At 43.6% G+C, this 25,328-nt stretch overlaps 2 protein-coding genes across 4 annotated transcripts; one reads left to right on the forward strand and one right to left on the reverse strand.

Annotated features, from left to right (window-relative positions):
- Positions 1-1,969: 1,969 nt before the first annotated feature.
- Positions 1,970-15,499, forward strand: TOMM20L (translocase of outer mitochondrial membrane 20 like). 3 transcript variants are annotated; one of them, XM_075926318.2, is made up of 6 exons: positions 1,970-2,355; positions 7,980-8,023; positions 9,936-10,008; positions 10,843-10,985; positions 13,241-13,321; positions 13,669-14,738. In XM_075926318.2, the coding sequence occupies exons 1-5, from the start codon at positions 2,166-2,168 to the stop codon at positions 13,319-13,321; spliced, it is 531 nt and encodes a 176-aa protein (XP_075782433.2). In that variant the 5' UTR covers positions 1,970-2,165; the 3' UTR covers positions 13,669-14,738. The 3 variants fall into 3 exon arrangements, with proteins under 3 accessions (XP_075782433.2, XP_075782435.2, XP_075782434.2); XM_075926320.2 differs by lacking the exons at positions 13,241-13,321; positions 13,669-14,738 and adding an exon at positions 14,761-15,499 and having other exon boundaries at positions 1,973-2,355; XM_075926319.2 differs by lacking the exons at positions 13,241-13,321; positions 13,669-14,738 and adding an exon at positions 12,497-12,878 and having other exon boundaries at positions 1,990-2,355.
- Positions 12,639-25,325, reverse strand: TIMM9 (translocase of inner mitochondrial membrane 9). Its single transcript, XM_006135249.5, has 5 exons — positions 25,230-25,325; positions 20,243-20,298; positions 16,061-16,120; positions 15,494-15,589; positions 12,639-13,234 (listed from the first exon to the last, which is right to left on the reverse strand). The coding sequence occupies exons 2-5, from the start codon at positions 20,261-20,263 to the stop codon at positions 13,100-13,102; spliced, it is 312 nt and encodes a 103-aa protein (XP_006135311.2). The 5' UTR covers positions 20,264-20,298; positions 25,230-25,325; the 3' UTR covers positions 12,639-13,099.
- Between the last annotated feature and the right edge of the window lie 3 nt (positions 25,326-25,328).

Consider the following 25,328-nt stretch of genomic DNA (forward strand, 5'->3'; position numbering starts at 1 on the left):
ATAAATCAACAGCCAGTGGACTGATCATTGCCTCAATCCACTCTGTAGTGTAAGGCCTCAGAGTCTCAACATACCTGACTGCTTTCCACAGCTAGCACTTAACTTCCACCTCACATAGTCTTTTGAGCTTGAGCTATGGAGCTGCAGCTGTTGCCTTGATGAGAAATAAAGAAGTCCATGTCACTCTGGGTCTGTGGTTGCTCTGTGGGTCATTGGTCCATACCTGTCTCTAGAGAACTGGATTGGCCATATTCTTCCAAAGAGCTTCATTGATATGGGACCTCAGCCCCGACAGAGAGGCACCATTTCTATGTGTCTTAATCTGCCCTGACAGCAGACTCTTTTCATCAGTATATACAATGCAGCATATAGAAGAAACTGAAGCACAGACAGGCTTCATAAAAATATTGCAAAAAATGCCCACTTTGTCACCCCCAACCAGCCACATCAATTTCTGTGCTGTTCCAAACTACTTTATTTTTAATCCTTTAACTGGGTACAGCCTGACCTAATTTGCCATGATCCTACCAACTAAGCTAGTTTATAGAACAAGGATAAAATGTTATGGAATTTATATTAATATCTTGTTACATCATAAATTTTTTCCTTAAGCCAAGAGCTTTTTTATCAACAAAATTAAACTTATAAAATTTCACAGGATGTATTTGAAAACAGCAAGACAAATATTTAAGTTAGTTATGGAAAATGTATTACTAATGATCTAGTTCCTCTTTCTATCAAGGCTATATTAATTACTATGCTATAAGTGTATGTAGATATACACCACCTCGGTGAATGTTTCTACATTTCCTAGGAATAACTAATCTTACAGGGCTAGTAAGGTTAAAAAAAAAAACTTAAGGCTTTTGGACTTACACATTGCTCCCTTCCTTGCTAATGGTATCTGCTGTTCTTGTGATCATATTGTATGCAAGTGCCTATCCAAGGGGACTAGGGCGGATGTGAATGATGAGCATGTGTCTTTACAATAGCTCTATTGCTGTTTGCAGTCCAATTTTAAATGTAGCTTCTGTCACTTACTGTGAAGTGTTCAGTTGCTTTTAAATTTGCTGTTATACATCTTTTTGTTAGCTGTTTTGTTTCTCCCTAGATAGCTCACACCGAAGATATAGTGATTAGCTATCTTTCTAAGTTGTTGAAATACTTTGCAAGTACATAATGCCTTCCACTTAATGATTTCATATGGCTTTACACTTATTTCTATAGCTGTGTATCTCACCATTGTATGGGGAGGGAAGAACAAGGCTCAGTTACTGAAGGTTTTGCAAAGTTTGTATCAGAACTAGAATTAGAGTCTAGATTCCCTGACTATAATCAGGGCCAGCCTTAGGCCGATTCGCCCGATTCCCCTGAATCAGACCCTGCGCCTTAAGGGGCCCCATGCCCTGAACCTGGAAGTGGGCTGGGAGCGCTACGGGAGGGGGCATCAGCCCTGGAGGAGTGCGGCGGAGGCCTGTGCCGTAGGAGGTGTGAGTTTAGCGCTGCAGGAGGGTGTCTGTGGGTGTTGTGGGGGGACAGGGGACTTGTGTGCTGTTCCCTGCCCCCAACAAAAAAATTCCTGGCCTCCCCTGTTGAAACTTTCATGTGCCCCCCCCCTTTTTTTTTCTCTCTCAACCAAAATTGCTGCAATTGCGTCGAAATGGTTCGAATTGGGCCCCGCACTTCCTAAAGCCGGCCCTGACTGCAATGATCACTTTATTTCCTTGAACTGTCATCCCTTTCAGCATTCCCGGGACCGCTCAGGACTTTTCTCCATAAACCTGGGGGGGGGGGGGTTATTGTTATACACCCCCTGCCCGCTCCGTGTGCCAAGGACAGTATTTCCTTGCTGCTGCAACGAGTGTAACCCGAGGGAGGGAAGGGCGGGCCCCAGCCAATGTACATCTACCACTGAGCACCGCACCCCTGTCCAGAACACAGGGCCGCCTTCCCTCGTGTGTAACGGGGGATTCGACTGGCCGCACCAGCCCTGCCGCAGGGGCGGGAGGCGGGAAGCCTGTAGAAGCTGTGAGGGCACCGGGGAGACCGACACTGAGCGGGGGACACGCGTCCCGCCTGCAGCCGCGCCCGCCTCCAAGCCTCTGGCGAGCCCGGGGCCTGGAGGGCGGGAGCGACCCCCCCCCCCCCACGGGGGCTCCCCGCCAATGACCGGCCCAGAGCGCGGGCGGGCCCAGGTTCTGGCGGCTCCGTTGCGGCCGTTGGCCATGAGCGGCTGGGCTCGGCCCCTCCTCTTCCTGCTGGCTGGGGCCTGCGGCCTCGCCCTGCTCGGCTACGGCCTCTACTTCGACCGGCGGCGGAGAAGCGCCCCCGGCTTCCAGCGGAAGCTGCGGCAGAGTGAGCGTCCCCCGGCGGGCCGGCCGGTAGCTGGGGGCGGGCCGGCCGGTAGCTGGGGGCGGGCCGCCCTGCCCCCCACCCCTCATAGGCTCTGAGTGGTAGAGGGGGCTGCTAGCACCTCAACCCCCCCCCCCATCTTCCGTGGGCTCCCAGGCCCTGTGGGGGTTGGAAAAACTGCCCCTAGCACCGATGAGAGTGAGGGGATTTTTTTTTTTAAAAAGCACCCCCCCCTCCAAAAAAAACCTCCCTCTTGGCGATGCAAGAGCTTTCCCCTGGGTCTCAGAGCAGGGGAAACTGGGCTCAATTGACGCCCTCACGCTAGGTGGCTACGTCTAGACCGGCCTGATTATCCGGAAATGCTTTTAACGGAAAAGTTTTCCGTTAAACGCATTTTCGGAAAAGAGCGTCTAGATTGGCACGGACACTTTTCTGAAAAAGCAGTTTTTGCGGAAAAGCGTCCGTGCCAATCTAGACGCGCTTTTCTGCAAAAAAGCCCCGATCGCCATTTTCGCCAGCAGGGCTTTTTTGCGGAAAACAAATCCGAGCTGTCGACACTGGCCCTTTTGCGCAAAACTTTTGCACAAAAGGACTTTTGCCTGAACGGGAGCAGCATAGTATTTCCGCAAGAAGCACTGATTTCTTACAGTAGGAAGTCACTGCTTTTGCGGAAATTCAAGCGGCCAGTGTAGACAGCTGGCAAGTTTTTCCAGAAAAGTGGCTGATTTTCTGGAAAAACTGGCCAGTCTAGACACAGCCGTTGAGTCTAAAGCCGTTGAGTCTGCACGGCACAGTTACTCCGGAATAGCAGCCGTTATCCTGGAAAAGGCGTACTAGCGTCCACGCGGTGACTGCAAAAGAAAATGGGAATAATGGAGGGCTTTTTCTGACATCAGTACACCTGATTCCACGAGGACTAACACCTCTTCCAAAAAAGCTCTTTCGAAAGAGGGTGTGATTGGACGTTCCACTGCTGCTATGTCAAAAAAGAATGGTCCTGGTGAGGAGCTAAGTCAGTGGTCCCCAACCTTTTGGGGCGCCCAGGGGTTGGGGTTTCACATGCGCCAGGCGCCCAGAGCACAAGAATGGCTTGGGCTGGCTGATCACTCGGCAGGCGCACGTAAATGCCCCGGTGGGCGCCCTAGCGCCTGCGGGCACCACGTTGGGGACCACTGAGCTAAGTTATTCCTCCCCAGGGCTCTAACTCGACATAGGGCATCCACATTAGGGGAGCCTGCCTCCGCCTGGCGGTGCCTTATAGTGTGGAAGCTCTATTTCAAAATAAGCTATTCCAGAAGATATCTTCCAGAATAGCTTTTTCCAAAATAAGCTTGCAGTGTAGACATACCCTAAGACCAGTTCAGGGTTGCCAGCTTTCCTGACCAGATGTCATTGGTGCAAATGGTGCCTGGTCCATCAGGCACCCTCCCCATAAATAAATAATTCCTGCCCACATAAATCCCACTTCACCATTGATGAGATTTTCAAACCTGCTTAAATCACTTCTAACCGAAATCCTATTTTCAACAGTGCTTTAAGCACTGATCACTGCAGTGTCTACAGCAGCATCACTAGGGCTGGGCAGCTGTACTCCAGCAGCATAGACACCCAGGGCTACTCAACTTTGGAAGCCCCAGGGGCCACAGTGATACTCAAAGCACATGCTGAGGGCCACAACTTAAGTGTGGTTGCATATACATGCAAATATTTGCAAATATCTTCTTTCACACTGACTGGGCATGAATACAAAAGATTAAGGCAAGACCACACAACATTGTCAGTTCTGCTGATATTAATAAAATGCAACCCAATTTCCACCTATATGACAGCACTTTTAATGAGCAATGACAGTCCAGGAATTTAACTATTAAAACACATATCAACCCAAACCACACTGTAAAAACTGCACGGCGGGCCACAAACCAATATGCCGTGGCCCACGGGCTGCGTGTTGAATAGCCCTGCACTACAGCAATTGAAGCAGTTTCCCCCACTGCTGTCGTTAATCCACCTTACTGAGAAGCAGTAGTTAGGTTGACAGAAAAATTCTGCTGTTGACTGAGTGACATTTAAACTGGGGGAGGAAAAAAAGGGGGGAGAGAAGATTGATTTAACTACCTATTTTTCACAACCCTGAGTACTGTAACTAAATCACTCCATTTTTTGTAGACCAGGCCTCAGGCACTTACCAAGAGTTTGACTCATTTCCAAAGAGACTTTACACTTACTTGAGAATGGATCCTAAGCTTCTAAAACACTTTGAGCCAGATTTCTATGGGTATTTATGTGAACATCAAAATGGCCATATTGAGTCAGACCAAAGGTCCAGCTAGCTCAATATCCTGTCTTCCGACAGTGGCCAATTCCAGGTGCCCCAGAGAAAATGAACAGAACCAAATAATCATCAAGCAATCCATCCTATCTTCCGTTTTTTCAGCCCTGACAAACAAAGGCTAGTAGCCATTGATGGACTTACTCTCCATGCATTTTCCTACTTTTTTGAACCCTGTTAAAATGTTGTCCTTTATAACATCCTCTAGCAGGGAATTCCACAGATTGACTGCATTGTCTAAAGAAATACTTCCTTTTGTTTGTTTTAAACATACTGCCTATTAATTTCATTTGGTGATCCCTAGTTCTTGTATTATGGGAAAGAGTAAATAACTTTCCTTATTTACTTTCTCCACACCAATCATGATTTTATAGACTTGTATCATATCACCCCTTAGTCATCTCTTTTCCAAGATGAAATGTCCAAGTCTTATTAATCTCTCTACATATGGCAGCCCTTCCATACGCCCCTAATAATTTTTGTTGTCCTTTTCTGAACATTTTCCAATTGCAATATATCTTATTTGAGATGAGGTGACGACATCTGCATGCAGTATTCAAGATGTGCGCATACCATGAATTTATATAGAGGCAATAGGATATTTTCTGACTTATTTTATGTATCCCCTTTTTGATGATTGTCAACATTCTGTTCCTTTGTTTGACTGCCACTGTACACGTGGGCTACGTCTAGACTGGCATGATTTTCTGCAAATGCTTTTAACGGAAAAGTTTTTCCGTTAAAAGCATTTGCGGAAAAGAGCGTCTAGATTGTCACGGACGCTTTTCCGCAAAAGCACTTTTTGCGGAAAAGCGTCCATGCCAATCTAGACGCGGTTTTGCGCCAGAAAGCCCCGATCGCCATTTTTGCCATCGAGGCTTTTTTGCGCAAAACAGTTTTTTAGCTGTCTACACTGGCCCTCTTGCGCAAAAACATTTCCAGAAAAGGGCTTTTGCCCGAACGGGAACGTCAAAGCATTAGCGCAAGAAGCACTGATTTCGGACAGTAGAACATCAGTGCTTTTGCGCAAAATCAAGCGGCCAGTGTAGACGGCAAGTTTTTGCGCAAAAGCAGCCACTTTTGCAGAAAAATTTGCCAGTCTAGATGCAGCCTAGGACTATATCTACACTGCCCCCTCTTGCGCAAAAAATATGCAAATGAGCAGGGCTCGACAAATAAGGTAATCTACTCACCCGTGGCGAGTAGATTACAACCAGGAAGAGCCGGCGCAGAGTGATCTGCGCATGCACAGAATTCAGAACCGCGCAAAACCGCGCGGCTGGTGAGTGGGGCTCGCCGCCACTTGGCAAGCCCTGCAAATGAGGCTAAGTATGGAATATCCCCATGCCTCATTTGCATAATTAATGAGGCACCGTTTTTGCTCAAGAGCCATTTTTCCTCTTTTTTTCAAGAAGAACATCTCTTGTGCAAAAGGGGGTTTTTGCACAAAAAGGAGCCATATAGACAGCTCCTTTTTGCACAAAAGCCTTTTGCACAAACATGGAGCCTCATTAATTATGCAAATGAGGCACTGCCATATTCCACCCTTTGCCTCATTTGCATATCTTTTTGCACAAGAGTGGACAGTGTACACATAGCCTAGGTGGATGTTTTCAGATGCCTAAAAATGAAAAGCCCGTTAGAGGACTAGCTACCACACTGTTTATACACCACAGGAGTTAGGCACCTTAGCGGTTTGAAAAATCCCACCAGCACCTAAATACCATTACAAAGCTTGTCCTTAGGGTAACATTTTCAATAGTGCCAAAGTGACTTAGAAGCAGTAGGCCATGTTTTTTTGAAATTCTCATTCCAGATGCCTACTTGACTAAATTCTGTGTTGAGCAATAATTCATAAGAATGGCCATACTTGATCAGACCAAAGGTCCATCCAGCCCAGTACTCTGTCTGCCAACAGTGGCCAATGCCAGGTGTCCCAGAGGGAGTGAATTGAACAGGTAATGATCAAGCAATCTCTCTCTTGCCATCCATCTCTACCCGCTGACAAACAGAAGCTAGGGACACCATTCCTTACCCATACTGGCTAATAGCCATTAATGGACTTGACCTCCATGAATTTATCTAGTTCTCTTTTAAACCCTGTTATAGTCCTAGCCTTCACAATCTCCTCAGGCAAGGAGTTCCACAGATTGACTATGTGCTGTGTGAAGAACTTCTCTGAACCTTTTCTAATGGCAGTATATCTTTTTTGAGATGAGCCAACCACACCTGTACACAGTATTCAAGATGTGGGCGTATTATGGATTTATATTTAGGCAATACGATATTATCCGTCTTATTCTCTATCCCTTTTTAAATGATTCCTAACATCCTGTTTGCTTTTTTGACTGCCTCTGCACACTGCGTGGATGGCTTCAGAGAACTATCCACGATGACTCCAAGATCTCTTTCCCGATTAGTTGTAGCTAAATTAGCCTCCATCATATTATATGTATAGTTGGGGTTATTTTTTCCAATATGCATTACTTTACATTTATCCACGTTAAATTTCATTTGCCATTTTGTTGCCCAATCACTTAGTTTCGTGAGATCTTTTTTAAATTCTTCACAGTCTGCTTTGGTCTTAACTACCTTGAGCAGTTTAATATCATCTGCAAACGTTGCCACCTCACTGTTTTACCCCTTTCTCCAGATCATTTATGAATAAGTTGAATAGGATTGGTTTTAGGATTGACCCTTGGGGAACACCACTAGTTACCCTTCTCCATTCTGAAAATTTACCATTTATTGCTACCCTTTGTTTCCTGTTTTTTAACCAGTTCTCAGTCCATGAAAGGATCTTCCCTCTTATCCCATGACAACTTAATTTACGTAAGAGCCTTTGGTGAGGGACTCCTTCCTGCAGTGTTTCTAGTAAAATTTGAACTCCAAAACATAAAACTGAAATATAGTTAGCCTTTCTTTCCACCATTTTTTTTAAATTTGAAAACATTTTGATGCACTTAATAAAGAATTAACAGATAGCTTATATGGCAAATTCAACTCCCTGGGCATCTCTCATTTTAGAGAATGTGAGACATGTTATAGAAAATTTAACAATCAGTTCAAAATAGTTTAAAATATTCATAAATAAAAAATAAATACAATGTATTTTGTAGTTTCTCTCATATCTCTGTCTTCCAATTGTATCTGTTTCCATGTCAGAAGCCACAGCTTATTGTGGATGAGATAACACCACTGTGAAAATAAAACTTCGGAGAAGCAGACTTGAGAATCTTTTTGAAGGTCTGAACTATTAACCTTAGATGTTAAATGCATCATATTACATTTACAGAAAGAAGAAAAGAACGTGAAAAGGCTAGAGAGCATGATGCGGAGGTACAACATTTTTAAAAATCTTTTAAACTTCGTAGAAAAAGTATTAACTCAAAATTTGAATGTCTTTTTGGTTGCACTGATCTGAGCCAAAGCACAAAGGGGAATTAGGAATCCTACTCATATTTGTGCCCTTGAAAATCTCCCCCTACACTGGTGGGAGAAATGGTATTTATGGTCAGGTCTGCTACCTGAAATTAGTTAATTAGTTTTGTCCTTTTAACTCTAATACATTTGAATCTAAAGTTATTAGTCAATTTATAGCACCTTTGCACCTCATTTTTATATTCATAAATTTTGGCTAATCTTAATTTGTTAGACAAAGTAGGTATAGTCTAAGGGTACAATTTTCTGCCATTGGTACTTCCTCTCCTTCCCTGCTTCATAAGATGAGTGGATATGAGGAGACTCTTCTACCATGTTTTTGTGGGCATTCCCATTCTTCACTACAGTCACATTGTTATTATTTAGCTATTTTAACTCTGTCATGAAGACAAAGCATCATATGTATTCCAGAATTCCATGCAGGGAGCAATTTTGCCTTGCAACACTATAATTTCCATCAAGATCCACTGCAGCCCTTCACCAATACATGTACAGGCAGTCCCCGACTTATGTCGGATCCGCACTTACGAATGGGGCTCTCGCGCCCCGGAGGTCGAGGTGGCGGATTGCTACCTGCGAGCTCCAGGGCGAGAAAGCCCCGTTCGTAAGCTGCTCCGGTGCCCCTGGTCTGCTGGAGACAGTCTCCAGCAGACCAGGGGCACCGGGCGGGGTCCCGCGCTTCTGAGGCTTTGCCAGAGCAAAGCCTCAGAAGCGCGGGAACCCGCCGCTGCTGCGGCTTCAGTCCGGGTGCCTGTGGTCTGCTGGGGACGGTCCCCAGCAGACCACGGGCACCGGGACGGAAGCCGCAGCAGCGGCGGGTTCCCGCGCCTCTGAGACTTTGCCAGAGCAAAGCCTCAGAGGCGCGGCACCCCGCTGCCGCTGCAGCTCTGCTCCTCATGTCCCTGGTCTGCTGGGGGGGGGAAGGGGAGCGCAGCTAGTGTGCCCCCCCCCAGCAGACCAGGCTTTTGTTTTGGACCCTGGGGCAGAGCAGCTGGGGCGCTGCCGATTGGTCCTGCAGCGCCGCTCTGGGCACTACTGGACCAACCCGGCAGCACCCCAGCTGCTCTGCCCCAGGCGTCCCCAAGTCAGCCGCTGCTGAAACTGACCAGCGCTGACTACAGGAAGCCCTAGGCAGAGTTGCTCTGCCCCAGGCTTCCTGGAATCAGCCGCTGATCAGTTTCAGCAGCAGCTGACTTGGGGACGCTTGGGGTTCTTAAGTTGAATCTGTATGTAAGTCAGAACTGGCGGTCAGTTTCAGCAGCGGCTGAATCTGGACGCCAGTTCCGACTTACATACAGATTCAACTTAAGAACACACCTACAGTCTCTATCTTGTACGTAACCCGGGGACTGCCTGTATTATTGAAATGAGAATATAAGAACAGCCATACTGGGTCAAACCAAAGGTCCAGCTAGCCCAGTATTCTGTCTGCTGACAGTGGTCAATGTCTGCCAATAGACATAATTTTCACTAATATAATCAATTAATATAATTCCAAATCCTGGATTATTGAACCCTATGAACAAACCTCTGTAGACTTTTTTTTAAAATAATATTGTTTAGGCCAACAATCTGGGAAAAGCAAAATGACCCAAGGAGTGAAAGAGGGAATTCAAAGATGTGCCAAGAAAAACAATGACTTCCAGAGGTTTGACAAATATAAGTCTGGCAATTTACACAACAGGGACTGCCAATTAATCTTTAGAGAAATCTTTTTCACTAGCACCAAGGTTCACAGTAACTAGACTTATTTTAGTTGCACAGATGCATTTTATTTCTAAGCTAAAAATATTTTCTCTTTTTAAATAAGATTAAAAATATTGAAAGGGTACAGGAATTCTTTCTGCAAGAGGTGCAGCTGGGAGAACACTGGTTATCTAAAGGTAAGCACATAAATATGGGCTCTTGTCAACAGCTGTGTGGGATGCATATTGCAGTTGACTTGTTTTTCACATGAATTGCCTTGAAATGCTCAGCTGAAGTCCATGTGCAGTGTCAATTTAGGAGACTAAAATATGTTGTTAGCACTGAAGCATGCTGTTCATGCAAAAATCAGACACTGTCTGCTCCTGCTCATTTCATGATGGTGGATAGCACCAGGATTAATGCTGCTAAGAATTCTTACACTTGGAAATGTTTGAAAGGAGGTAGGGGAAGAGGGATGCAAAGGGAAGTAAAATGTGTTAGATTTGGAGAATTAAAAATTATTACTGGATTACTAACTGTTTTTAAAGCAATATTGAAAGGGTTATAGAATGCCTGAAAGTGAGTAATTTATTAACCAACCCCTTCTGGGAACTGAATTTTTTACTCAGTAAAAATTGTCTTTTTAAAAAGCCACTGAAATATGCTACATAGTACATCCCAACCATTTTCTACTTCACCTTTCTCAATGCACCCTCCACTTCCAGGAGCTTTTCCAAAAAGACACAAATCCTGACATGCCCAATTTTTTAAAGTTACTCCACCTTTATCCTGCCTAATTCAGATAGCCACTCCAACATTTTTGGAAAATTGGATTTATGAGTAAATGAACACTGGTGCAAAAAGGGCTCTACTTTCCTCAACTACTTTTCTTGGAAAAAGCTGAGGAAAGAAAAGGAGGAAGTTTCAGGAGGGGGGGGGTGAGTAGTATGAAAAGTAAATTTTTTCCTGGGAAGGGGAAAAATGTTTTTCCGTCAACTCTAACATTGTTTCAAAATATGAATTTGCTGCAGGAGAACATAAAAAGAGTGTGGAGCACCTCACTAATGCTATTTCAGTGTGTGCACAACCAGATCAACTACTGCAGGTCTTGCACCGTACTCTACCACCACAAGTCTTTGAGATGCTTATGCAGAGAATACCATATATAAAACAAGTACGTATACTTTTACAAGTAAGGGGAAACTACTGGTTTTACCTGTACTAGACACAGTGGATCTAGTCAGCAATATACATTGAACTAGACTGGGTGCTTGCAGTTTGTTTTGCTTGTACAGTAAACAATTGTACACCTATATTTCAATTTCTAGAAATTGTCATTGGTTTTCTGCACTTTGGAACTTTGGCTCTTGAGGTAAATTGTTAGGAAAGGGCAATAGCTAATAAAAGAGAAATCAATACAAAAGGCTCAAGGTGGACTGATTATGAAAAGAGACTGAGCAGCATTTCTCTTTGCTTTTATATCTTCTAGACAGTACTGGATTAAATACTAATAGTTATTAGAATTTCAATTCAGTTCTTTAAGAGGACATGTCTGGAACTACTGTAACACGTACACCAAATGGAATTTAGCAGCCGGATTGCTTTGTACTGTGTCTCTCACCTAAGGGTGTGTATCCCTGGGCATACTTAATGGTCTTCCTGGGGGTACAACAATTTTTAGATTTTCCCCTAATTTTACAACAGGCTACATAAAAAGCACTAGCAAAATTCATACAAATTAAAATGTCATATACAATTGTTTATACTGCTCTTTGTACTACAAACTGAAATAAGTACAATATTTCTATTTCAATATAGATTTTATAATTATATGGTAAATCAGAAAGCAATTTTTCACTAACAGCATGCTGTGGCACTTTTGTATTTGCATGTCTGAATTCGCAAGTTTAAGAGGTGAAACTTGAGGGTACAAAAATCAGACTCATGAAAAAGGTACCATTGTCTGAAAAGGTTGATAGCCACTGGTTTAGTACACACCCTTTTATTTATCAGTTAAAAGGGAAATAAAATTGAGTTTGTCAATCTTAGTCACAGTAATATTTCATATTGGTTGTATATAACTGAACAAAGCATAGATCATGTCTGAGCATAGATCATCTCTGTTCCAAACAAGGTTATTTGACATTGAAATAGCAATAAACTGCCATAGTACTGCATTAACAGACTCAAGAATTACAATCACCATAATAAAATGTCAAAGAACCATTGCCATTCCCTCAAAGAGAATGCTGGATAGCCTAGTAGCATTGAAGGAATGTCATATACTATGTAATAACCATGAGCTCAGGAGTAACTTTTGGATTCCTACTTTCCAGTGGGGGAAGTATGCAAAAGTAGTTCTGGAAGCAAATGCTGTTAGTTAACATGCTCCTGGGCCATTCATGTGGGGGAGAGGGGGAAATGTAAGTCAAATTCAACATTGGGATACAATGATAGAACTTCTTTGAAATCAATGGAGTTGTGCCAACTTGTGCAAGTCTTTTATAGCAAATGTCTGTCCTCATACTGTAAAGGCAAATGCTACAGATTCCTAAAAGCATAGGGCTGGAATCACCTGACAGGTGTTTGTCCAACTTGTTTTTCAAAACCTTTAATGCTGGGAATTCAAGCACCTCTCTAGGAAGCCTGGTACGAATTAGTCACTAACTCTTATCTATTTGTCAGCGACTTCAAGCAGCACTGAATGAGTAGGACTGTGCAGAAGATGAGATGGAATGAGAGATGGCAGCAATAGAGAGGCAGGTCTCTAGTGGTATAGCCTATAAATCCTTGTTTGACAAGAAAAAAACAAAACCACCACAAAAACTGGAACAGTTCCCATTTATTGTACTTTGATTAAATAAAACACCTTGAAGATATTTTTGTATATATTTCTGTACAATGCTTTTTGCATTAAAATTAACAGTCATAGTGAAAGAAACAAATAAATGGTCCTCTCCCTTCCCTGTCCCCCAATCTAGGGACCAGCATAACCAGTCTGCAGAAATGGCTGTAGCAACATTATTTCATTGCACAGTAAAAAAAAAAAAAAAAAAAAAAAAAAAAAGATCTCAGAAATAGGCTCTGTTCACCAGTTGGCCATTACCAACTCCTGATATAGCCCATAATTGTTTCCCTAATGATTTCCACTTGCCAAACAGTCTCTGAAACTCTGTTGTAAGCTGGTGGACACACCCCCAACAGCAGTAAGACCAGAACACCTCCACTTGCAGTCCAACAAATATTGGTATTGCTTTAAAGCAAGGTTGGAATAGAATTCTCTTTTGTTTAACGAGGTTGCCCAAGAAGTCCTGCTTTGGCTGCTAGAGCTTCATTCTGTTGAATATGATACTCCTGAAATCTCATAGATATCCTCTGCGTCATTTTTAAGTACTTCTGTAGGCAGTGTTCTGAGCATGTCATCTACAGGAAAAAAGGAGACACAGAAGGACCACAACAATAATTACAGAGAAGACTGACCGAAGACTGTTTATGATGGCATATGACTAGGTGAATACTCTTGTGTCCTATGCTTATGTTGTCTTGAGCCCCAAGCTCATTGCCCAGTCTTTCTGACAGGGGGGAAAAAAAGTCAAGTGTAGTCTTCAAGGAAAGTATAAAAAGCTGAGTTTTCTTTTGGCATTCGTTCATGTCAATGGAAAAGTACCATAGAGGATCTTTTAAAATGAAATGTTATGTTTCCCTCTATCGCTACAATCTTCTGAAATAAAATCTATAGTCTCCTATCACATGGCAAAGGCTAACATTACATCAGTCACTGTTTCTTTAAATTATATTTGAACCTTCTATTGCCCAGGGCAACCAAATATAGCCTAATATATACCTATTCATTCTAGGCTTCTGCTGGGATCCTTCCAACTATCTACCTACCACTTGTGGTGTCTACTCAAAGAACTGCTGTAATAATTCGTGTTATTCTATGGCTCAGTTGGCTGAGGGGACAGTAAAAGTACTATGCCATTCCATGTTCTGCATTTGCAAAATTGGTTTTACCCCTCTACAGCAAGTTTCCAAAGTTATGTGCAACAGTGGCTCAGGAATTTTAGACATTTTATGATGCTCCCAATCTAGCTGTCATTATAAAAAAATGAACTGATAGTTATAGCAAAAGCATACAAGACTCAGACACAAAGGGAACAGAACCAATTTGTGTCATTACCAATAAAACTAAGCATTGTTTTGATCATGCTTAGAATTAAGAAGTGGGGAAAGAGGTCTAAACTGTTGTCTGAAAATCAGCTACCTTGTAAAACCTATTGAGCAGGAGTGAACTCTAGCTAAACAACTATTATGTGGGAGCCGGGAATAGTTACAAACCATTGCTCCCAGAGGAATTGTATTCAGGGGACCATGCCTTGGGAATGCTAGTGACCGAAGATGATTTAAAAAGTTGTTGCATTGCTCACAGGAGATTCCTGGAAACTTTTGGGTTTTACTTATTTGAAACTAAAACTTGAATAGGAGAATAGGAATTGCCATACCAGATCAGACCAGTGGTCCATCTAGTCCAGTATCCTGTTTCCAATAGTGGCCAGTGCCAGATGCTTCATAAGAAGGTGCAAGAAACCCTGTAATGGACAATTATGTAATAAATTGCCCATAAAGTAAGTTTCTCCCTAATTCCCATCTGTTAATGATTGTCTCATGTTTTGCAACACCGTGGTCCCTTTACAAAGTACAAAAGAAAATTGGCTAGCCACAGGTTGTTTAAATCCAAAAATCTAAAAAGTTTCCATGGCCAGACTCCATCAGGATTCTCTCTCTTGGCTGTTTTGGCACCCAACCAGAAAAACTCTCATGAAGAAGTTTTATATCTGAGTGTTAGCAGGATAAAGTACAAGTCTGACCATCTACTGGATGTCACATTACCCCTGCAGGCTATAAATATTGCCTCCAAAACATTTCAGTTGGTTCCTTTAATTTCACAGGAGATGGACCTCCAATATGGCTAAAAATTCAAAATTCAGGATTTAAAAGTGCCTTCAAAAAATACACACACCATGCAAGAAGGAAAACACCCTCCAAGGAGGATGAGGCTAAACTCTGGGGCAAAGTGAGTGAGCTTTCCAGGATTCTCTCTTCAGAAAAGTAGATTACAGGTGAGTAATATTCTCTCCTCAGAAGAATTCTCATTCTTAGAGGAAGAGGCTCTAGGAATGCACCAGAACAAAATACTGCTGCTTGTGACGGCCTTACAAGGCCAGTGCCAACACCAAAAATAGGGAGGTTTTCTGCACGTCTGAAAAAAATAAGCAGGAAGATACTATACTGTACATCAGACCCTGGAGGGCAATCCTGTAAAGTGCTTGGCATGCATTTAGTCCTGCAACTACTGGCCTCAGGGGTTCAGCATTTTTCAAAAGTGCTCATTCATGTGGGAGTGCTGCTGTTTACATTAAATGTCTCCAAGATGAAAGAGCAAGAAGAAGCCTATTAGTATGCCATTGGCAAAGAAACAGAACCACAAATACGTCACTGTTAACTGAACTAAGAGACATTTCTCACCTGCAGGCTGCATACATACTGAAGAGCCATAATCTCTTGTATGTTAGCTTAACTAGTTTTCGATCAGATCAAAACTTTCAAGGCTGCTTGAAATTCAGACATCATGATACCGCATTTTCAAAAAAGAAAAACCTACCACACACAACAGGGACATACCTCTTCTGATTTAACCTCCCTGCTAGTGAAATCTTTCACACAATCCAGGAAACAGGTTTCTGTAAGTTTATTGTATGTCCCAAGAAATTCCTTGAACTGTAACAAATTGAACAGACATTCAATATTAAAAGAAAAGATGACATTTTCAAACTTTTCCTATGTACAGCTTGCAATAGCTACATGTAGACATTAACAAAAACCACTCAATTGAAGTGACAAGTAATTTAGTATCACTGCAATAACATCATTTGATGCTGACAGATTCTGTTTACTTAGATCAGATACTATTCCATGCCTGCTGATGATCAAAATAATTAAATCTTGCTTACCTAAATTCTGTTTCCAATTAAAGGAAGTGAAATTACAACAGACAAAATTTTACTTGCTAAGAAATTGAGGGAAAACAATGCATTTCATATATGCATGTTAATAAGTTCCCCACCTTTGAAAAAAATGCTGAAGCCTCTTAACACCAATTTCCAGAAAACTCCATTGTCAAGCTTCAGTGCGCTGAGGTAATGCCAGCTTCTCAAAACCATCATTTATTAATAGAGTATAGTATCCTACCTGCTTGATCTGATCAGATTCTGATATCTGCCCAGCCATATTCTGTTGGTTTGCAGACACCTAATTTTAAAATAAAACTTGTGTCATCATTCAAACACATACAAAAAATATAATATTTGAAGGCTGAATAAAACTTTGCCCTTTTATAAGAGCAGCCACACAACTGTGGTTTCAAAGAAACAAGAATAAGTGGCTACTGTTTCTTAAGTCCCCAGCATGATCTGAATCTAACAAAATGCTACAAGGACGGGCCTACATTTGATTTAAGGAACATCTTATTAAATCTGGTTCAAATTTTACATCTTGTAAAAATAAAATTTTATAAAATCTAAAGCCAATAGAAATGATGCTATAACTTGTAAAGTTCCACTAGAAACAGTGTTTTGGGTTTATTTGTTTTTTCACAAGCCCCCTGTCCAAGATTAAATACATTAAGAGGACTGAAAATATTACCCAACTAGCGAAAGTATATTAGATTTTAGGAACGAAGTCAAATTTTCTCATTTCTTGCCTTTTGCAAATAAACCCAGTGACATGATTCTCCAGTTGAAATTTAATAAAAAAGTCCAACACAGGGTCTGATACCACACCTTTTCAAGTCCACCTGGCAGTTTTTGTAATCACATTTTTCTATTTCTTTAATGTTGTTCTCTATTGCAGTTAGAAAACTCCGAACAGGTGAAACACATTATACAGAGAAAACAAAATGATCTTTAAGTACACTGCTGTCAGATACACAAAGTAAAGCTGAGGGGCAGGGATTGAGGAAGGGTAGAGAGAGAGAGAGAGAGAGAGAGAGAGAGAGCGCGAGCGCCCTTTAGTTACCTTTCAGTTACAGCAGCCTAGAGTGTTGAGATGACACTCAGGTAAAACAAACACTGTGTAGTATTCTAAATTGATTAATTTAACTACCTCTTAGAAACCAGTTTGTCTTTTTAAAATATCTACTGTTTTAATCATTAGAAAAAAGTAAAGCTACAAATGTGTGACTATAGTGAGGTAAAATGTAAGGATTTAAGAAGAAATAAAATATAATTAAAAAGGAAATGAATAACAGATGAGGAAAAGTGAAAGTATGGACACTAATGCAGAGGAAAGAATTTAAGAAGGCATCTTCAAAGGTATTCCTTGTACAGTGTGGTAAACAAGTTAAGGCTTGGCAATATCCCTTAAGACTTTTTAGGGGGGAGTTCGGGTACTGCAATTCAAGAACGATGTTGGTAAACTGGACAGGGTTTACAGAAGAGCTCTGAGAATCATTAAAGGATTAGTAAACATGCCTCACAGTGGATTCAAGAAGTTCAACCTGTTTAACTTAATCTTCTCTTTAAGGGGTAACTTGACCATTCTCTGAATGCCTATTTGGGGGACAAGTATTGACAATGGATTCTTCAATCCAGCTCAGAAAGGTGTAACATGATCCACTGGCTGCAAGCTGAAACCTGGCAAATTGAGTCTGGAAAACAGTGTATATGTTCAACAGTGAGGGTAATTAACAATTTGAATAGTTTACTAAGGGACATGGAGTCTCCACTACTGGCAATTTTTAAATCAAGATTGGCCGTTTTTCTAGATATGCTCTGGGATTTATTTTGGGGAAGTTCTAGGGCCTGTGATAATCTAGTCCAGGGGTCTCAAACTCAATTTACTTTTGGCCCAGTGCCAGCTGTCAAACCCTCCCAGCGGGCAAGGGGTCATTCCCCACTGGCAGCAGTTCTGGGGCGCAGTGGTCTCCATGCAAGCCTCCCTGACATGTCCGCTGGCCCCTCCTGCTGCCCTGGACGATTTATAATGTCTTGGGAGCACCCCCTGCCACCACCACAGCTTGGTAGAATAGCCTCTGGCAGCTAGCTCCATGCTACTGCTGGCATATCCCTGTGACCTGGGGAAGGTGTGTGTAGAGCCATCCTGTCCCTAAGGATGTTAAGTACAATTGGTATCAAGTACACAATTAGTTGATAATGAGCCAGTACAACTCTGTAGCAGGAGTGGAGCATGCAGGAAGCCTGGCTCCTAATACATTTAAACTGTAAAGCTGCGAGAGGAGATCCAGTTCACGCAGGTCCCGACTGCTGTGTGTCTGCCTTTCAAATGTAGGAAGAGTGGTCCACTCTTACTCCATATAAAAGGCAGAGCCACAGCACCACTGCCTTCCCTTTCTCCTGCTCCACACCACAGAGCCGGTGCTGGGGGGAGCCAACTTAAAAGCCAGCTTCCCGCCCGCCCCCCAGCACCGGTTCCTGCTCGCCCCCCCTTGCTGCCTTAGATATAGAGGGCGGGAGGGGGACATGCAAGTAGTTGACTCCACTACTCTTACACATTGCCAATTCCTAGGATGATTTGGGGTAACCACCCCAACCGTCCTATGGATGGGTCAGCCCCACATACTCAGTTAGCTCGTAAGGCCTGGGTGAAGCAGAGTGGAACAAGCTACTTAGCTGCTCTGCTTCCCTGTAGCTCTTGCTGTGGTGAGTTGGGGGGGATGACCACTGCTGCCATCCCATGCCAGGCCCCCTGTAATCCCTGAGTTTGAGTCCATCTTGGGGTAAGGGGTACAATATGGGGAGGGTGGAGTTGGAGAGGGAAGAGGCCACCACCCCCACAGGGACTCATTGGCCAGTAGCTGTGCTGGCTGGTTTGTGGAACTGCTCAGGCCATAGATGGCCTGCAGGCTGAGATTTTGAAACTCCTGCTGTAGTCCGACTTTGGGTTTAATACAATGGTCCCTTCTGGCCTGGGAATCAAATCTACGTACATTGAAAGCCATTCCCTTCCTTCCCTCAATGTACACATTGCCTGAGGCTCCCTACAATCCCTATGTGAAATTAACATTAATTTCAGCCTGCCCCTGTTCAGTCAGATAAGCGTAACGTTTAGCCAGTTAACTAATTAAAGGGGATTTTACATCCCTATTAAAGACCCAAACAGGGCTCTTAAAAACTAAAAATCTGGAGATATCACCTGCATAGCTAGTTACCTGGTGACATCTGTATCAGATAGGAATGAATGCTACCTCCTAGCCAGGCACAATTTTAAAGAGTGTAGATCTTAAAATCAAACATGACATATCACTTAAAAGCTAGCTGCTTAACAATGAGCAACACTAAACTGAGCTTTTTATATATATCACACTCCTATGCTTAGGGTGGAGAGTAAAGGGTATGGATTTGGAGCCAGCTTCAGTAAGGTAAAGTCAGAACAAAGGTGGGTCATTATTCGTGAGTGTTAAAACCTTATCGTTAAGCCCCATAATCCCCATTAGGGCACAAAAAGCTAATGGCCTCAACTGCAATCACTGCCACTTCCTACATTTTGTATTCTTTTCATCAGATCTGATGTCCTGCCATTTTGTCACTAACTTGACAACTGTGACTGTAAATGTCGTCCTTAATTGTTATGCATTCCACACTGTGGGTAGTACATTTATATGGCTCTATTGCACACTTCCAGTGGTTGGCACTCCTAATTGGTCTTGTACTTGAAAATATGCTGGTATATTCTTAAGATAAGTTACATTGTACAGCTGAACCTCGCTGTTTCAGGACTCTCTGGTCCAACAACATCCACAGTCTGGCAGGACCACAGATGCTGCTGGACCAGAGAGCCCTGATGGCTGAGAGTGAGAGTTTGGAAGCAGAGAGGCTGGAGGCCAGGGCCAGGAGCGGAGCCAGGCTGGAACTGGGAGTCTGGCTGGGGCCACAGCTAGGCTGGGAAGCTGACAGCCTGGCCAGGGCCAGGAGCAGAGCCAGGTGCTGACAGTTGGATTGGCAGCCAGGAGGGGAGCCCAGCTAGGAGGCTGGTGGCTCCACAGGCAAGTCTGGAGGTCAGCTGCAGAGAGGCCAGCACTGACCTCACTGTTCTGGTGAACTCCCTTGTTCGGGAATCCTTGTTGGTCAGGTGCCAAGGGTGTTGGGCCAGGGAGGTCCAACTCTGTATCATATCTGGTTCTAGTTGTTGTTCACCCCAATCTGCGAGACTAACAGGGAAAAGATTCTAGAATTCAAGGAGAATTATCCATCTGGAATGTTAGTTATGGTGGCAATGGCTAAACTTAAGTGGTTGCTCAAAGCACTCAGTGTGTGTCAGTTGTAAGGCTTGTACTAGCTCAGCCTCAAAATGGTAGAGGCCTGCTTTGAGCTAAACATGACTGCAAACGTAGGTGCTGCATTTAACATGAGTCACCTTAGGGGAGGAACATAGCATATCGTTGGACTATACAGCAGCATGCCACGAATGTCCTGCACCAAAGAAATACAAATGCGTAAGATAACATCATTTCTTAATATGTTAGCATTACTACTAACATTTTCAATATATCAAAGCCATTTTTCAGTGTTTTTAAAATGCAAAACCAAGAATAGTTAAGAATTAAGGTTTTTTTACTGTTAAGTGTAAGAGCTTTTCTCCCACCATGATCCTCCTTCCAAAGGGAGTAACAGACCTTGAGCCAGTTAGACCCTAATGCCTGTACACATGGCATTTCCAGCCTCTCCAGTTTTGCTTTAGACACTGAAATATGTTTTAAAATGCCCTTTTACTGGCTGCCACTCCCATTGCCATGGAAACTTTTGAGCTCCAGGTAATCATAGCTCTAAGAAACCTGCTTTTCTTTTTATAAAAACAATGATTAGATTAATGCTTCCCACCCAGAGATGAGCTAATCATTCCTCTGTTTCCCTGGCAGTGGGAGCAGCAGCAAGCACCGCAGTTGTCAGAACTTCTCTAAAATTTCAGAAGCCTGGAAATGCCATTTCCCCAGCAGTAGCTACAGCCTGTAGGAGGCCACAGGCTCCTGAGCACAATGGTTCTGTGCCATTTACTAGGCTAGAATATTTGATTCTCACTGCCATCAGACTGGGTCTATGTGGCTAAAATCCCAGCAGTGATGATGGGCATGAAAGATGCAGACATTTACAGTGTCTGAAGAGGCTAGTAGATTGAGATAATCAGCACCACATGTGTCTATTACCTAATTTAGAGATTTGAAGCCACTGGGAGCATTTCCCTTGGAAACTGGATAGGCATCTCTCCCCCCCCTTTCTTCTATATGAAGCCAATTAACAGCTTTATTGACAAACTATACAATCATGGCTTGTTATAAAGGTTCAGCCATGTCATGCTGAATTAGAATCCGTTGAGGTAGAGCTTCAGAAATGCATTTACTGACCCTAATCAAAGTACAACTACACAGAAAACTGAGACTGGGAGCAATTAACACTAAAATTAAATGAAGGCTGTGACAACGTAAGACCTGGGAAATTCTGTGTTAAGCATTAGTGTAACTTTAGGTCATCCAACAATAGTTATAACCACCATATTTAAAAAGGAGGGCTTTGGAGCTCCCTCTTGTGCTTGAAAGTCAGGGCACATGTCATCTGTACCTTTCAATTACAGTAAAACTCCATTAGTCCAGCATCCAATGCTCCGGGACTCCTGATGGTCCGGCACCATCAGGAACCCGGAGGTGCTGGGGCAGCCGGACAGGCTTCCCTCATTCAGCTGCTGTTGAAACTGACCAGCAGCTGAATCGGGGAAGCCGGGAGCAGAGCAGCTGCTCTGCCCCGGGCTTCCTGGAATCAGCTGCTGATCAGTTTCAGCAGCAGCTGACTTGGGGACGCCTGGGGTTCTTAAGTTGATTCTGTATGTAAGTCAGAACTGGCGGTCAGTTTCAGCAGTGTCTGAATCTGGACGCCAGTTCCGACTTACATACAGATTCAACTTAAGAACAAACCTACAGTCCCTATCTTGTACGTAACCCGGGGACTGCCTGTACAGTAAAACTCCATTAGTCCGGCATCCAATGCTCCGGGACTCCTGATGGTCCGGCACAATCAGGAACCCGGAGGTGCTGGGGCAGCCGGACAGGCTTCCCTCATTCAGCTGCTGTTGAAACTGACCAGCAGCTGAATCGGGGAAGCCGGGAGCAGAGCAGCTGGGGTGCTGCCAGGTTGGTTTGGTAGCGCTGACCCTCGTAGCACCAAAGGACGGCGATGCGGGACCAACCCAGCAGGACCCCAGCTGCTCTGCCCCAGGGGTCCCCAATTCAGCCACTGCTGAAACAGATCAGCAGCTGATTCCAAGAAGCCCAGGGCAGAGCTGCTCTGCCCCGGGCTTCCTGGAATCAGCCACTGATCTGTTTCAGCAGCGGCTGAATTTGGGACCCCTGGGGCAGAGCAGCTGGGGTGCTGCCGGGTTGGTCCCGCAGCACCGAGGGGCGGCGCTACAGGACCAACCCGGCAGCACCCCAGCTGCTTTGCCCCAGGCGTCGGGATTCAGCCGCTGCTGAAACTGACCAGCAACAGCTGAATCAGGGACTCCTGGGACAGAGCCTGACTATCATAAGGGGGGGGCTATGAAGGGTATGGGGTGGCATCCCCTCCCACGCCACTACAGACCCCTCATTGCCCCTCCTTCTGATAGTCCGGCATATCTGATAATCCGGCACCCCCTGGGTCCTAAAGGTGCCGGATTATCAGAAGTTTACTGTACTTTGTTATTGTTTTATTTCAACCTTGCGTGATGCTCTTCATATAATTATGCATAAAATATTTTTATTCTAAGTAATACAGAAATTATACTCAAATACTGCATGCATTATACCCCAGGGCACAAGGTCAGCAGGACAGATTCATCCCTGAAACAAGCAAGTTCCAGTCTATGTAAGTGGACAATAAAATGCCAACAAAGTCTGTGCAGACAGGAAAAAGGAGTCTGAATTTGTCCTTTTCTCTCCCCATTCTATTCACAATTAGTTATTACTTACATTTATTATCTTGTGTGTAACAGGGAATTCCAGGCAGAATAACTATTTATTCCTAATTTTGAAATTATATAGTTTAATTTCTGAATCTCTAACGAAGATAAGATCAAATATATTAGCGCCTTTAATGAATTTTGAAAGCCTGTCTCAGGTCACGATGAAGTCTCTTCTCTTGCATCAAGAATAAGTGCAATAGATTAACTTTTCTCCAAAACTTACATTCTTCAGACTATTTCAGGGCTACTCAACTTCGGAAGCCCTGGAGGCCACAATGATATAACGCATGCTGAGGGCCACAACTTAAGTGTTGTTGCATATACATGGAAACATATCTGCAAATAGCTTCTTTCACACCGACAGGCATGAATACAACGATTAAGGCAAGACTACAGAATATGCAGGCCCCATTTAAGTCAGCTCTACTGATATTAATAAAATGCAATATTTACCTTATTTCCACCTACATGAAGCACTTTTAATGAGCAATGACAGTCCAGGAAGTTAACTACTAAAACACATATCAGCAGAAGACCATTATATTGACTTGCCGTTGTGGAGCATGTTCCCAGTGGAGGTCATATTCAAAGGATCCCACCTGCAGGCCACGTGTTGAGTCCTGTGTGAACCCAAACCGCACCATGGGCTGCATGTTGAGTAGCCCTGGACTATTTCATACTATTGAATCCTGCATCTCTTTCAAATGATGCACAATAACCAGCATCAAACAATGCACACACTACTTTTTTACTTCCTACCTGGAGCAGATTATATTAATAGTATCTTTTCTAGGCCTCCAGATACCCTGGTTTACTATACGGCCAGATTTCTTCAGAAGGTATAAACAGTTATGTAATGTGGTGCCTACATAAAAACTATATTCATACATGACTGCATTGGGGAAAAAAGCTTCTGAGTGGATGCATCTCAACCATATTTGTTGCATATAAGTCTCATGAAAGTAGGTTACAACCGCAGTTGTAATTGTGTAGAGCCTAAACAATAACTGCAAATAAGTGTTGTGAAGTATCATTGTGGCCCCTGGAGCTTTCAAAGTTGAGTAGCCCTGGCCTGGTGGATAACGCACAGGACCTGTACTATGGAGACATGGGTTCCATTTTTAGGTCTGCCATTACATTGGTGGATGATACTGATAAATGATTTTACCTCCCAATGCCTCATTTTCCCTGTCTGTAAAATAGGGACAAAAATACTCTGACTTTCTCTCTGCTTTGAAATCTATGGATGAAAATCACAAAGTATGAGCTAAATATTAGTGAAAACTGCTGTATGAAGCCATAGCAATGCCTGGTCAAATAGAGACTTAATATCAGAGACAGATTTTTTTGCTATAGATACTTAAGGATTGAAATCTTCCTATTTTAAGAGCTCTTTGAATTAAAGTCTGCAGGCAACAGAACCTCACCCACATACTCCTGACATATAAAACAAATAAATGAACTTCTTTAGGAAATTATTAAAGTATCATAAAATAAATAACCATGAGATACAATACTGTACTTTGGACAAATACTCTGGGCTGTTATGAGAAAGGTCAAATTACATGATCACAGTGATTTCTTCTGGCTTTAGAATATATTAAAAACAATGCTGCTACTATCCTATTTATATAGGGTGAATGACCTTCACAGTAGGTTATCACAAAGCTCTTACAGTTCTTCAGCTATCTTGTGCTTATCTCATGATATCTCACGCTACTGTGGGGGTCTTTAGCCTATGGAATGTAACAGTCTAATCTTCAACGGGCTGAAGTATTTTGGTCAAGTTTAGTGTGTGGGTGTTATAGGTGGCCTATGACATACAGGAGGTCATGTTAAGTGATGGAGTGGTCTTACTCTATGACAATGGATATATTTACAGCAATTCTTCAAAATGCTAAATCTATTTCAGGGAATCAGGTCGCTCCGTGGCACCTGAGCATCTGCCACATAAAATTGCTAGCAACGGCAAAGTCTTTTTAGGTCTCCATGTTGCGTCTTCTTTTTCAGGCAGAAAAGTCTAATCTGTACAAGATCCCCTGGCGTGCCACTCCGTTCCCTCGACAGCCTGAGTAGCCCTGAACCGTGCACCTGGGCTGCAACCACGAGGCGACGGGCCCCGGGAGTCTCGGCAGAGCTAGAAACACGCGAGGAGGCGGCAGGGAACGGGTCTAACAGCGTCCTGCTCCCCACAGCCTCTCCTGACCATTAGCCCCCAGCCAGGGAGCAGCAGCACCGCCCCACCACACAGGGGAAACTGAGGCACCCCCACCCCGGTCACACAGGCCCAGGGAGGGAACCCAGGCGGATTCGCTTGACCTTGGCGTCCCGAGGCTGCCCGGGTGCAGGGCTCCACCCAGGGCGCTCACGGTCCGCCCCCGCCTAGGGAATCGGGGCTCGCTCCGCTACTCACCCGCTCTACACTCAGCGCCTGTCCACCACCCCGAACACGTGGGGAACCGGCAGCTTCAGCTCCTCCTTCCGCCCCGTAAATTCGCTACGTTTTGCCCCG

Source organism: Pelodiscus sinensis, chromosome 5 (genome assembly GCF_052426305.1).
Source record: "Pelodiscus sinensis isolate ZL-2025 chromosome 5, ASM5242630v1, whole genome shotgun sequence".
In the NCBI taxonomy this organism is placed as follows: domain Eukaryota; kingdom Metazoa; phylum Chordata; order Testudines; family Trionychidae; genus Pelodiscus; species Pelodiscus sinensis.

Bases quoted from the DNA above. Each gene is read 5' to 3' on its own strand.
- TOMM20L (XM_075926318.2), top strand. From the start codon at position 2,166: ATGACCGGCCCAGAGCGCGGGCGGGCCCAGGTTCTGGCGGCTCCGTTG. The intron at 8,024-9,935 runs GTACAACATTTT...TTTTTAAATAAG, and splicing joins CTAGAGAGCATGATGCGGAG to ATTAAAAATATTGAAAGGGT. The intron at 10,009-10,842 runs GTAAGCACATAA...AATTTGCTGCAG, and splicing joins AGAACACTGGTTATCTAAAG to GAGAACATAAAAAGAGTGTG.
- TIMM9 (XM_006135249.5), bottom strand. From the start codon at position 20,263: ATGCTATGTTCCTCCCCTAAG. The intron at 15,590-16,060 runs GTAGGATACTAT...AATTTGTTACAG, and splicing joins AATCTGATCAGATCAAGCAG to TTCAAGGAATTTCTTGGGAC. The intron at 13,235-15,493 runs GTATGTCCCTGT...TTTTTCCTGTAG, and splicing joins GGGAGGTTAAATCAGAAGAG to ATGACATGCTCAGAACACTG.